The sequence below is a fragment of the Lasioglossum baleicum genome, chromosome 19 (genome assembly GCF_051020765.1).
Source record: "Lasioglossum baleicum chromosome 19, iyLasBale1, whole genome shotgun sequence".
Classification (NCBI taxonomy): domain Eukaryota; kingdom Metazoa; phylum Arthropoda; class Insecta; order Hymenoptera; family Halictidae; genus Lasioglossum; species Lasioglossum baleicum.
This window is the reverse complement of record NC_134947.1, coordinates 6,987,444-7,001,043: the sequence shown is the minus strand read 5'-3', so window position 1 is coordinate 7,001,043 and position 13,600 is coordinate 6,987,444. Positions and strand designations below refer to the sequence as shown.

General features: G+C 42.1%; 2 protein-coding genes across 2 annotated transcripts in view; one reads left to right on the top strand and one right to left on the bottom strand.

Annotated features, from left to right (window-relative positions):
• Positions 1-4,963, top strand: part of Nep5 (M13 family metallopeptidase neprilysin 5) — a 30,522-nt gene extending 25,559 nt beyond the window's left edge. The window contains exon 17 of the mRNA XM_076443433.1: positions 2,063-4,963. Within this exon, the coding sequence (XP_076299548.1) occupies positions 2,063-2,236 (174 nt within the window). The 3' untranslated portion in view covers positions 2,237-4,963. The remainder of the gene's footprint in view (positions 1-2,062) is intronic.
• LOC143218307 (uncharacterized) lies at positions 4,183-11,402 on the bottom strand. Its single transcript, XM_076443434.1, has 6 exons — positions 11,259-11,402; positions 9,524-9,823; positions 7,819-7,914; positions 7,393-7,452; positions 7,198-7,312; positions 4,183-5,861 (listed from the first exon to the last, which is right to left on the bottom strand). Exons 1-6 carry the CDS (start codon positions 11,319-11,321, stop codon positions 4,402-4,404), a joined length of 2,094 nt encoding a protein of 697 aa, XP_076299549.1. The 5' UTR covers positions 11,322-11,402; the 3' UTR covers positions 4,183-4,401.
• Positions 11,403-13,600: the final 2,198 nt, after the last annotated feature.

Sequence of the window (13,600 nt, the reverse complement as noted above, 5' to 3'; positions counted from 1 at the left end):
AACAAACTTTTTAGGAGCTCACAGCGAAAACATAAGAGTAACCACTGAGAATGTTGTCATTGGAAAAAAATGTTTTTCCCGCCATATATTTAGCAATTATTTTACTCGAATCCAATGTATTCGTAGCAGGGAGATTTTTAAATATTTGAAAGAATGAGGACATGGCTCCAGGTGCCCCCTTTAAGGACCTGTTTTTAAAAAGGCGGGCATTTGAAAATTGACGAACTGAAAATTATTTATCGGGATGAAATTTGCAGTAGTAATAAACACATATAATATTTTTATAATACTCTTATAATTCCAGTCTTGACATCAGTTACAAAACGGTCAAGTTAAAAATATATGGTGCCATTTAAAAATTATCGATGACCTTCGAAAAACCGTGAAGACGAAAACAATCAGAAGATGTCTTTGTATCATCATATTTGCCTCCCGTAACAGTACAACTTTTCTCTCGATCTGTTTCTTCTATCTTTGCGAGCAATCCTTAGATGTATTTTTTATTTTTATATTTTTCTGATGATTTTGAATATGTGTCCAATAAATTCACCGTACAAGAAGTGTGTGATTCGCATTTGCATAACGAAACGTGCACAAATTAATTTCACATGGTGACGGATAACGTTGCCCATAGTGTTCCTAACTGCATTTCAATGTTTGAACATCGGATCAATTATTCATGACAAAATAATAAAAATCGTGCAGTCAAATAGAAAAATTGATTGTTTCGAATTTGTCAATTTATGCGAGTGACACTAATCAGCTGATCACCGACTGTACTTAACAAGGCATGTCAGCGTGACGAGCTAATATTATCAGAAACAACATTACGTAAGCCGTGAGCGAAGGAAAGTCACTAAAACTGTGATCATTTCAACAGCTTTTTTTTTGCACGCAGCGACAAATCTAAAATTATAATTCACGCGAAACAGGTTATTTTTGTATCGGTTATATCTAAACGACAACATATTAATGTGTTATTTACGATGACACGCGAAACATTCATTATCCGTTCATGAATATTTGATGGAACCTATTTACTGAATTTTTCTAGTCGCTTCTGGTTGTAGTCCAGAAAACGAAACGTTGTAGAGGGAAATAGAAGGAACACAATTTTTAACTTTGGGACTTTGTTTGGACTAGTTGGGAGGTAAACATACTAAAAGTCCCTACTTCTAGATAGGTCCTAAGGTCCCCTTTTCCGATTTTCCGCTTATATCTCGGAAACTATGCGTCATAGCGATAAGACCGTTCCATACAAAATTAAAGCTGATAAAATGTGCCACAAGATTGATTGGATTCAGTTTTTCGATATCTCGCATAGTTTCCGAGATATCCGCGCTCAAAGTTCACTAATTGTGCTGAAGAGTTCTTTCTCACAATTAGTGAACTTTGAGCGCGGATATCTCGGAAACTATGCGTCCTAGCGATAACGCCATTCTATACAAAATTAAAGCTGACAAAATGTGGCATAAGATTGACTTCATTCAGTTTTCCGAAATCTCGCATAGTTTCCGAGATATCCGCGCTCAAAGTTCACTAATTGTGCTGAAGAGTTCTTTCTCACAATTAGTGAACTTTGAGCGCGGATATCTCGGAAACTATGCGTCCTAGCGATAAGACCATTCCATACAAAATTAAAGCTGATAAAATGTGCCACAAGATTGATTCGATTCAGTTTTTCGATATCTCGCATAGTTTCCGAGATATCCGCGCTCAAAGTGCACTAATTGTGCTGAAGAGTTCTTTCTCACAATTAGTGAACTCTGAGCGCTTATATCTCGGAAACTATGCGAGATAGCGAAAAACTGAATAGAATCAATCTTATGGCACATTTTATCAGCTTTAATTTTGTATTGAATGGTCTCATCGCTAGGACGCATAGTTTCCGAGATATAAGCGGAAAACCGGACTTTTAGTATGTTTACCTCCTAACTAGTCCAAACAAAGTCCCAAAGTTAAAAATTTTGTTCCTTCCATTTCTACACCCCCCTTATGAGCATTCATTGACTGGACTATTGACAGTGTTTAATGTCAGCGAGTAAGTTGCAATTTGTTTCAGTTGTGGTGCGAAACCTACACGTCGAAGGCTCTCGAGTGGATACTGCTGGATTCCCATTGCCCGGGGCACGTCAGACTTCATGGTGTGCTGAAGAATTCCGAGGAGTTCAGCAAGGCTTGGCAATGTCCTGTGGGATCGAACATGAACCCACCGAAGAAATGTCAATTATGGTAGTGGGCCATCGAAATAGCTCTCGTTTTCCGAGTGCTAATTCCATCTTACTCGTAGAACTCGAATAAACAATAGACGAGTTCTATGATTGCGACTATCAATCGCTAGACTGCGGCTTGTGTGCTGAATGTCCATCAGAATACCAAGAATATTCTTGTACTGTTAGGCCGTAATATCGTCGTATCACTATAATTATTAGATTGCGAATTTTTATGCAATTTTCAATTTTTGTAAACTAATTTTAAGTGGTAGTAGCCTTTGCAGATCCTAACAAAATAAAAATTGTACTGAATTCGGCCAAATTCTATATTCCACGCTTTTTCGAAAATTTTCAGAGGCCATAAATGCATAAAGATCCGCAGTCTAGTAATTATTAAAAGAAGGAGAAAAAGAAAATTTTGATTTTTACATTAAAATCCGCAGTCTATCAACAATTGAGTGCCTTAGAAAAGTTTCTACTGTTACGAAACTGTTAAGTCGTCTGATGAGAGGATAAGTGACCTAACCCCTCGAACCAATTGCGATTTAATTAAATTTAAGGAAGTTGTATATTCTTTATTTGTCGTCAGTATCCCCCAACACCTCGCAAATTAGCTCTCTGTAAGTCTACACTAGTGATGGGCACCGGGTAGGGGCCCCTCAAACGCCTGCTTCCCCCACCAACCTCTCTTTAAGACCTGGCATTGTTCACGATGATACATTCTACTGCCAGATTTGAAATCAACCCAACTTTTTCATGAAATTCTGCAAGTTTAACACAGATTTTCAAAGTTAAAAGACTTCATACCATAATCTCTCTATTTTTCTCACATTCTGCAATATTTCAGCTTTAATTTAAAAAAATATCATCGCTCTATCTCATTTCTATCAAAAGTTTTTTTAATTTTAACACAGAATTTATCGATTTGTGCCACTGTGGGGCGTAGCGCGTCCCCTTCCGAGGTAACGGCGGACGCTAGTGGGGGCCAGTGGGCGCTATGGTGGGGACGGTCTCGTCTGAATCGGGACAGAAACCACTTGTGAGATATTGTGCAAAATTTATTTATTTATTTATTTATTATTATTATGATGACGAGATAGTGGAGCCCTGAAGGTCATTCCATGCAAAATCGATCACTTTTTGCAGGCACCATTGTCGATTTTGTTCTAAATGAAATATGTCATAGTCCATGTCGAATTAGGGGAGGTTTAAGTCATCATTTTGCCGGTTTCGAATTTTTTTACAAATGGCAGGCCTTCAAAGTTTTCAATTTTTGTCCATATCGGCGAAAACGGGCCTCCCTGACGAATTTTTATCTCGGGAACTGTTTGTCCGATTGAGCTACATTTTTTTATGTTTCATTCAGAAAGGATTGGGCTATTACAAAATAATTTTTTCAACCACGAAAATCGACTTTATAATGTCGAAAAATTTAAACAAATTCTTTTTTTACGTTTTTATCGATGAGGGGCCGGAGTGATTTAAATTTTGAAAAATATATGTTTATATTCCTTGAAGTTTCCCCTTTAAAATGAGCCCTCGAAAAAGATGGTATCATTAAAATTGGCGTCACAATGAGCTGGTAAAGTACGCCGTAAGGGAGGCCCGTGTTCGCTGAAAAGGGCAAACATTGAAAACTTTGAAGGCCTGCCATTTCTAAAAAAAATTCGCAACCGGCAAATTGATGACTTAAACCCTCCCCTAATTTCACATGGACTACAAGATATTTCATTTAGAACACAAAATCGAAGATGGCGCCTGCGAAAAAGTGATCGATTTGGCATGGAATGGCCCCTGGGACAATTACATTCGGAAGTACCGATATTTTACGGGGTGTTCAAGGTACCCCATTTTACCGAGAATTATACTTCACCGAGGCTAAAATCTCTGAGCATGCGCGAGAAATCTTGCACAATATCTTACTACAGACAGAAATGCCCACCCCTGATCCACAGACAGGATTGTGATCGATTGACCGAACATTTGGAATAAAAAAATTTTATTTACTTACAAAGTGTGTTGAAACATTCATTCTTATCATATACACACCGAACTCTCACGACCTCCAACCGGTTCTAATCGCTAGAGACTCTATGGAGGAGACGCGAGTTCCTCAAAAATCACTTCTTCGGGTCCCAACAGCTCCGTGTGAACTGATTGGTCCCTGAATTGTCCGGATCTATTGATCTCAATAGACGTACCCGCCGTTCGCGTCGGTGGGTTGCAGGTACTCCTTGGAGGGTGTGACGTGCTGCGCGAAGACATGGTTGTCACCGCGGAAGAGTGGGTTGTCTACCGTGATGGAGTCCCTAGCATGGTCCTCGGACACGTAGGTGTTCACCACGGTGGGTACTTCTAATGGTTTAGCGGTGGACGTTTGCAGCGTGGGGAACTGGAACGACGGCAGAGATGGCAGCGACGGTAGTTGGGGCAAGGATGGCAGGGTCGGCAAGTTGGCTCCAAGGTTGGAGAAGAAGTCGCTGAAGGCGTCCTTCTGCACGTGGACGTTCACGTTCTTCTGGTATACGGTTGGCGCGTAAGTGTGCGTTCGTTGGACAGCTGGAAGGACGTCCACGGTATCGACTGCGTGATGAAGAGTTTCTACAGACTCGATTGGGTGGGTGTGCACCGATTCCAGGTGGTGCACCGGTGTCAGAGTCTTCACGGATTTGATCGACGTGACTGGCTGGACATGGTGGACGGATTTCACTGAGGTATGTGGCTGAATGGTGGGCAGGGATAAGTGTGCAGTGTGCACAGGCTGATAAGAGTGCAGAGGTTGATGAGTCAACGTATCCAGAGTCTTCACAGAGTGCACTGGCTCGACGTGGGTCAGGGTCTGGTGCAGAGGCTGATGAACATGAGTCAACGTATCCAGCGTCTTCACGGAGTGTACTGGTTCGACGTGGGTGAAGGTCTGGTGCAGAGGTTGATGAGTCAATGTGTCCACGGTCTTCACAGTGTGAACTGGCTTGACGTGAGTCACAGTCTGCTGCAGAGGCTGGCGAGCATAAGTCAACGTATCCAGAGTCTTCACGGTGTTTACTGGTGCGACGTGAGTCAGAGTCTGGTGCAGAGGTTGATGGACATGAGTCAGGGTCTCTACAGACTTGAGTGGGGCCTGATAAGTATGGAGAGTCTGCACGGGGTGCACCTGTGGCTGGACGGATTTAACTGAGTGCAGGAAGGGCGCTGGTGTCACTGTCTCGAACGTCTTGACAGCTGGTGCAACATGTTGCTCGATGTGAGTGAGAGATTCTGGGAGCTGGAAGTTGGTGTGGGGGACACCGTAGGTTTGATACTGGACGGGGTGGACGGTCGGGATGCTCTTGAACGAGGTTAGGGGTCCTCCAATGTGGGCGGAAGACAATCCTGAGGTGAAGGTTGTGTCGGTGTTGAGCGACTTCAATCCGTGGAGCGATGTCAGGTCTGTTCCAAATCCAGAGAAGTCTACGTGGGCTCCAGTCAGTGCTGTCGAATGGTCGAACACCGAGGGGGTGTGGGATACGGCGTTGAACGTGGGGACCAGGCCCACTGTGGAGTGCAGTGTTGGCACACTCTTGTTGATCAGGCTACCGCTGACGTAGTTCTTCGTCACGGTGGTGGCCACTGTTGGGACGCTTTGGACTCCGGTGACGACGTGAGTTCCTGAAATTGTGTCCATTGGTATTGTCAGGTTGGAAAGGAAGGGGTTGCATATCAGGTCGGGCTCTTTTCCTATTTTTATCATTTCAACAGGACCTACAGCTTATTCAGGTAGGGTCCGAACCACCTGTAAGGGCTTCACATTCCTGTGTCTCGCAATCTACTTATAACAGTGGCGGATCTAACGGTAAGCGGACTAAGCGGCCGCGTGGGGCCCCGGGACATCATAGGGCCCCGAATTTTAAATAAATTTATTTAACGCGTAACGGTATGAAATTTTTCATTACTTTTCATTTTTGTTAATAAGTTTGTGAGAGTTTTCTTGTAACACTTCCATTTCTAACTCGAGTTTGAGGGCCCCAAAATTTTTACCGCTTGGGGCCTCCACGTGACTCGAGCCGCTACTGACTTATAAGAAGACTGCTGATCCTTATGCAGAATATTAACTTTCTGGATCGATTACAAAAATGTAGGAGATGGATAAGAATGTATTGATCGTCCATTAGGTGGCAGTGAATTCAACAGTGGCTCGTAAATCCCCCACTCTTGCGCTTAGGTTCTGGCGGGAGCATTTGCTGTCTCTGCGTCAAGCGATTCGGCCAATAGGGGAAGACGTGTAGCGCGGAGTGGGGATGTCACGTGATCCCCAACAGGGTTGCCACCTGTGCCCCGCCCACACTCGTTAGCTTGCTCCACGTGGTACGCGTCAGCGTTAGTGGGAAGAGTGGGGGAAGCAAAGGCGGGCTCCGCAGCACAGCTGGGCGAGCGGCGAAAGGATAAAGGTGAGCGCATACTAGATGGTCGCGGGAAGGCCGCGGATCGTTTCGAGAAGGCAGGGGCCTTGGAGGAAGGAAGCAAGGAGTCCATGCGGCAACAAATCTCTAGCAGGTAGACGGAGAGCAAAGCTCCGCGGCCTTCTCGAGACCCTCTAGTATGCGCTCACCCTAAGGGGCCTGGCGGGACTCGCAGTGGCAACCCTGATCCCCAAGCTTATCACTGCCATCTTCCGATGGACGATCAGTACTTCATTGAATAGATTTATAAGATGGAAACTGAGATAGCAATAGTCCCGAATCGTTCTAATGTTCTCACAGTTTGGAATTTTACGTAAGCGTACAACAAGAGAGACGTTTCTCAGGGCCGAACACTCTGGGCGCATAAATTACAGCAACACTGCTGTTTGACAAGCCATCGTCGATGGACACAGCACGAAATCTATTGACAACGTTTCGAAATCGAAACGTTACGCAACGATATGTACGATATTCGGAGATCTCGCTAGTTTTCACATGTATGCCACTTGTGTTCGAGGAAAAAGAAATAAAAAAAATGTTCTCACCTTGGACAAGAGGTTCTTTGACCTTCAACACGGGCTTGGCCACGTCCAACGTAGCGTGACCATGAATCTCGGTTTTGACCGTTTTCACTGGAGCCTCGAAGGTTTTCACAGCGGTCTGAAAAAGAAGTTTATGCTCGGACGTTATAAAACATCTGAATATATATATACTTTTTTCGGATGAATATATTAATTTACCTTCACATGGTCGACCACGGGCGTGCCGTAGGATGTCGTCAGGGGGGACAGGGTCACAGGCTGGAAATTTATGAACGTTTTTGTTAACTGTGGGAATCCGATTCATGGTTTTACCGTCTTCTTAGTGAAAAAATAAAAGCTTTCACGTTTCTAGACCCTGGAAGATTGAGCTCGGTCGGTCAAGTTATCGCGTCCATTTTTAATTATTGAAATTATAAAGATGTGCTTCCGTTAGAAATTATTCAATTAACTTCTTCATTCTCTCTCTCTCTCTCTCTCTCTCTCTCTCTCTCTCTCGAGCACGTACTATTATAAATAAATTCAGTCGTGTAATTTTTATAAAATAATATGTATCCGACACATTTTGCACCCGGTACGGTTAGCGTTATAATATGTAATCGGTTTCGACTTAGGATGGAAGTGTACCTGGACATGTTCAAGTGGAAGAGGCAACGGAGTGCTCGACAACACTGTCCTCACGTCCACAATGGCCGGTTCTTCCGGGGCTATCTCCAGAGGAGCCTAGAACCAACAATTAATTTCTTCACTCCATTGTCTACAAATGAGATAGTTGAATTATAAATAATGTGCACTGAAAGGCAAGTTCAATTAATTACTCAATTTCATTGTCTGGTCACAGACTACAGAGTTGGTTATAAATAATGTGCACTGAAAGGCAAGTTTAACTAATCTCTCAGTCTCATTGTCTGGTTACAGATCACTTTAGTTGGTTATAAATAGACTATGGATGTTTGTGCAGCGATTGTGGTGTCAGCAGGAGTTAAATACAAATTTATTTCATCCCCTAATAATTTTTTACACCTGATAACAACATAACTTCTCTAATTTTTCACCGTTTTATATTTCACCCAGCTAATTTCTTCATAGACGCATAAAAATTCGCAGTCCAGTTATAACCAAAGTGCACCGAGAGGCTAGTTCACTTAACTTAACATAGAATGATCTGCAAAAATTTTAATCCATTTAAATTTGATTCGCAGAACTGCCTCTCACATATTACATTTTAATATTTACTTGACTCGAATGTAGCGAACAAGTGAGCTACCATCTTTTACTGACTGCAATGTTTACACTCACAGCAACAAATCACGATTGCTCTGGAAGCACTCACAAAATGCTGTACTTGAAATAAAAAAGATGAGACAAATTTTTTAGAAATTTTGTACCCAGCCGCGCGTTGCGATTTTATTATATACCATTTTTACCATATTTTACCGTCTTCTGTAAAACTGTTCGACTCATTTTGTAGACTTTCGCGCGGCAAGTAAGCCTGTCTGCCCAAAATCTATTTCCGACAAACGGTTCAAAGGTTACGGCCGACAATACCTTGAAGCAAAACTATCAACATTTTTCGAGTTCAATCAAATTGTGACGATCTCGGCGCACAGGTTCGATCAGCGATGAAACACAGCAACTTTGCAAATTAATTAGAAACTCTACGTTTCGATCCTGATGTGGATCTTTTTCAAGAGATAACTTTTGCGTTTGCTATAACAGAGAAAATTACATTTGAAAATTGTTAAAGTGAACTGTTTCCATGCCGGTAGACATTGAACGAGTTTATATCGTTTTCTGCATGACCCCTTAGATCGCGTCAGAGAAAAAAATGTAAAATATGAAAGTTGTAGAGAATTAAATTTCCAATCGCCAAGCTGATGATTAGATTTTTCCTAAAACCTACCGTTGAAAAGCTACAGCTGCTTAAAAAGTCGGTAAACCAAAAAGTTTAAGAAAAACGCACACTTTTTGTGTTATAACTCCTAAACTATGCAACCTAGAGAATCGGATCAGTGGCCATTTGAAAGTACTCGGCGAGCTGAATCCAATGAGTGCCTTGAATTGAATATAGGTGCTACCAGTCTAAAGTTATAAGCAGAAACGTGCCCAAAATAAGGCGAAAAAGTTGTCTCTGGTCACTAATGACGTCACAGCTTTTGAACGAATGGACTTTTTCGAATGCGGATTATCCCAGAACCTTCCTGAAGGAACGCTGCGTCTAATGGCTCAAACCCCAGCTTTCTACGTTCAGCCGTTTCGGAGTTGTTAGATTTTGAACAAACAAACATTTACATTTTTATTTATATAGATTAGACAGAGAAAGGATAATTACGTTGACACCGATGGGTTCGCCATAGCTCGGGCCCGGTGTGACAAGTGCCGGTGGCAAATAGTCATTGTTCACGGTTATCTCTTGCTGATAGTGAGGGGGTCCATAAATTTCCTGCGGTAACTGCAACGGGGTTTCCGGGATGTCGTAAGAGTAACCATCGGTGGATTTCGTTGATTCGACTATGGTCTTTGCGTGATGATGGTGATGATGATGGTAATCGGTTCCGTACCGTGGATCGCCTGGCAAGATGTCCCTCTTCTGCTTCAGTTGGGGCGCTGCTATGGCAGCTCCCAGACAGGTCTGAAATAGTTATCGAGTTACGTAACGTTTCAATGAATCCTGTTCGGCGAGGATGCGGTCTGTAGCTCGTCTACACAAAGAGCAGGGTCAAGTATTTTACAAACACGATTTTAACACCATTTTCATAAATACGTTTTAGATTGTTGTGTTACGCAAAGTGGGTTTATATGTGAGATGATTAATCAGATTTTCCACGTATCTTAAAAATCTTCTTTTGTGATACATTTATAGTCCAGTCAACGAAAAGTTGTCGAGGAAAATGGAAGGAACACAATTTTTAGCTTTGGGTCTTTGTTTGGACTAGTTAGGAGGTAAACATACTAAGAGTCCGGTATTCCGCCTATATCTCGGAAACTATGCGTCCTAGCGGTAATACCAATCTATACAAAATTAAAGCTGACAAAATGTGCCACAAGATTGATTCCATTCAGTTTTTCGCTATCTCTCATAGTTTCCGAGATATCCGCGCTTAAAGTTCACTAATTGTGCTGAAGCATTCTTTCTCACAATTAGTGAACTTTGAGCGCGGATATCTCGGAAACTATGCGAGATATCGAAAAACTGACTAGAATCAATCTTATGGCCCGTTTTGTCAGCTTTAATTTTATATAGAATGGTCTTATCGCTAGGACGCATAGTTTCCGAGATATAATCGCTCAAAGCTCACTAATTGTGCTGAAGAGTTATCTAGTCAAATAAGGCAAAAATTTTTCTTTTTCGCAATTAGTGAACTTTGAGCGCGGATATCTCGGAAACTATGCGAGATATCAAAAATCTGAATACAATCAATCCTATGGCAAATTTCGTCAGCTTTAATTTTGTATGGAATGGTCTTATCGCTAGGACGCATAGTTTCCGAGATATAAGCGAAAAACCGGAAAAGCGGACCTTCTACGTGCCCCCTGCTCACCTCCTAGGAGTAGGGACTTTTAGTAGTCCAAACAAAGACACACAGTTAAAAATTGTGTTCCTTCCATTTCCCGCTACACCCCCCTTATGAGCATTCATTGACTGGACTATTAGATAATGAGACTTCGAATATTATGTATTGATAAGAAAAGTAAATATTGAAAAAGCTACAACGATTAGAAAAATTAAAGATCACTGCCCTATATTGTTTCTCACGTATCACGACTGTGGAAGGTGCAAAGAAAATTGTTATTTACTCGTTGTTTCTCGCGATCGGTGCAGAAAAGATTGATACTTTGTGAACTGATAATCAGACACCGAATTGTATGCATTGATAACAGATAGAAAAATTTGAAAAAAGTACAAACATCAGAGTTTCTCGCAGTCGATGCAGAAAATTGTAACTTTTCACGAAGAGAAGCCAGACGTGCAGTCTGCCGATGACAGAGATAATATACAGAGAAGTTTAGAAGAGTGTCGTTGGTCGAAACAGTTCGAAAATGGCGGTGATCGAAGGGATCCTTACCAGAGCGATCAGCAGGAGCCTCATGTTGAGCGGGTGATGATTGGATGAGGATTTGAGTATCATCCGAAAGATATTTCGACCTTTTATACACGGCCGATGCTCCCTCCATTTTATTTCCCAACCGTTGGCATTGGGAGAACTAGATTTTTAATTGACTCCTCCCGAAGGCCTCCTGAAGATGCTCCGAACGTTTCCGAAATAGAAGGCCCGCGGTGTGTGTCCTCTGTGTCGGTGTTCGTGCCGGGACCACGTCGAACACATCAGAAATCTTCCGTTCGTTCTTCTCGTATTGGTATTGGTGCCCCTCTGTCACTGGTCCCACCTTCGTGCGTTTTACTCCCGATTCCAGCACGGAGGGACGAGGATGATTTATGCAAATCCACCGGACAACTCTTTTTCCCTCGGACACGTTCATCCTCTCTTTTTTCAATTCTGTTCGGACTCTCTCTCCCCTACCTGGCCAGACGTCCCTTGGTACGTGCGCCCATTATCCGGCTTTGTTACCAGACCGGGAAGCTTTTAAAAGATTCGGATAACGAGGAATCTCGGTGTCCACGCATTAATGGGCCCGCTGAATGCTGATCGGGTTTTGCCCTCGATGACACGGGCGACATCCGGATGCTTCGCCTTTCCGATGCTTACGCAATCGTCTTCCTTCCTGATGAGCAGGCCGCCGCCTTTCTTCGCAATAACAATTAATAAGCAGACTGCAGATTTTAACGAGCAGGCACAATTTGAAGAGACAGACTGGAAGAACTGAGAAGCTTCAATGCTGTCTCTAAAGAGAGCAAAAAAATTTTTGAAACAATCCTTAAAAACAAACAACAAACAATCGTTATTTCGCATAAAAATTGCCCGTCTAATTGTAAGAGTTGTGGACCACATAGAAAGTTGTATTGTTCATTTGTAGTCCAGTCAATGAATGCTCATAAGGGGAATGCAGAGGGAAATGGAAGGAACACAATTTTTAAGTTTGGACTTTGCTTGAACTAGTTAGGAGGTAAACATACTAAGAGTCCCCACTCCTAAGAGGGCTGCAGGGGGCCACGCAGAAGGTCCCCTTTTTCGGTTTTCCGCTTATATCTCGGAAACTATGCGTCCTAGCGATGAGACCATTCCATACAAAATTAAAGCTGACAAAATATGCCACAAAATTGATTCGATTCAATTTTTCGCTATCTCGCATAGTTTCCGAGTTTTTTGCCTTATTTGACTAGATAACTCTTCAGCACAATTAATGAACTTTGAGCGCGGATACCTCGGAAACTACGCGAGGTAGCAAAAAACAGAATCGGATCAATCTTATGGCACATTTTGTCATCTTTAATTCTGTATGGAATGGTCTTATCGCTGGGACGGATAGTTTCCGAGATATCCACGCTCAAAGTTCACTAATTGTGAGAAAGAACTCTTCAGCACAATTAGTGAACTTTGAGCGCGTGTATCTTGGGAACTATGCGAGATAGTGAAAATCTGAATCGTATCAATCTTGTGGCACATTTTGTCAGCTTTAATTTTGTATGGAATGGTCTTATCGCTAGGACTGATAGTTTCCGAGATATCCGCGCTCAAAGTTCACTAATTGTGACAAAGAACTCTTCAGCACAATTAGTGAAATTTGAGCGCGTGTATCTCGAGAACTATGCGAGATAGCGAAAATCTGAATCGTATCAATCTTGTGGCACATTTTGTCAGCTTTAATTTTGTATGGAATGGTCTTATCGCTCGGACTGATAGTTTCCGAGATATCCGCGCTCAAAGTTCACTAATTGTAAGAAAGAACTCTTCAGCACAATTAGTGAACTTTGATCTCGGATATCTCGGAAACTATGCGAGATAGCGAAAAACTGAATGGAATCAATCTTGTGGCACATTTTGTCAGCTTTAATTTTGTATAGATTGGTATTACCGCTACGACGCATAGTATCCGAGATATAAGCGGAATACCGGACTCTTAGTATGTTTACCTCCTAACTAGTCCAAACAAAGACCCAAAGCTAAAAATTGTGTTCCTTCCATTTTCCTCGACAACTTTTCGTTGACTGGATTATTATTGTTTTTAGTGGATCTAAATTTAAATGAACTTGCACTGTTTCGTTACAACTGACATCTTGTTTGTTGTATTTGTCGAGAAGCACAATAGAAACATTTTTTGCTATTTTGTCTTTTAAAATCCAGGTAGCACACGAAGTCTTGGAGATGTCCATTTTGCGTATATTTTAGGTTAGTCTTATGACCTAAACTGAATGTCTTTGAGACGTATTCAACATTTACCCGACTGGACGTCGTTCGAAAATCTGAACTGTACGCCTCTTAAACGTCTCGAAGACATCCCCAACGGG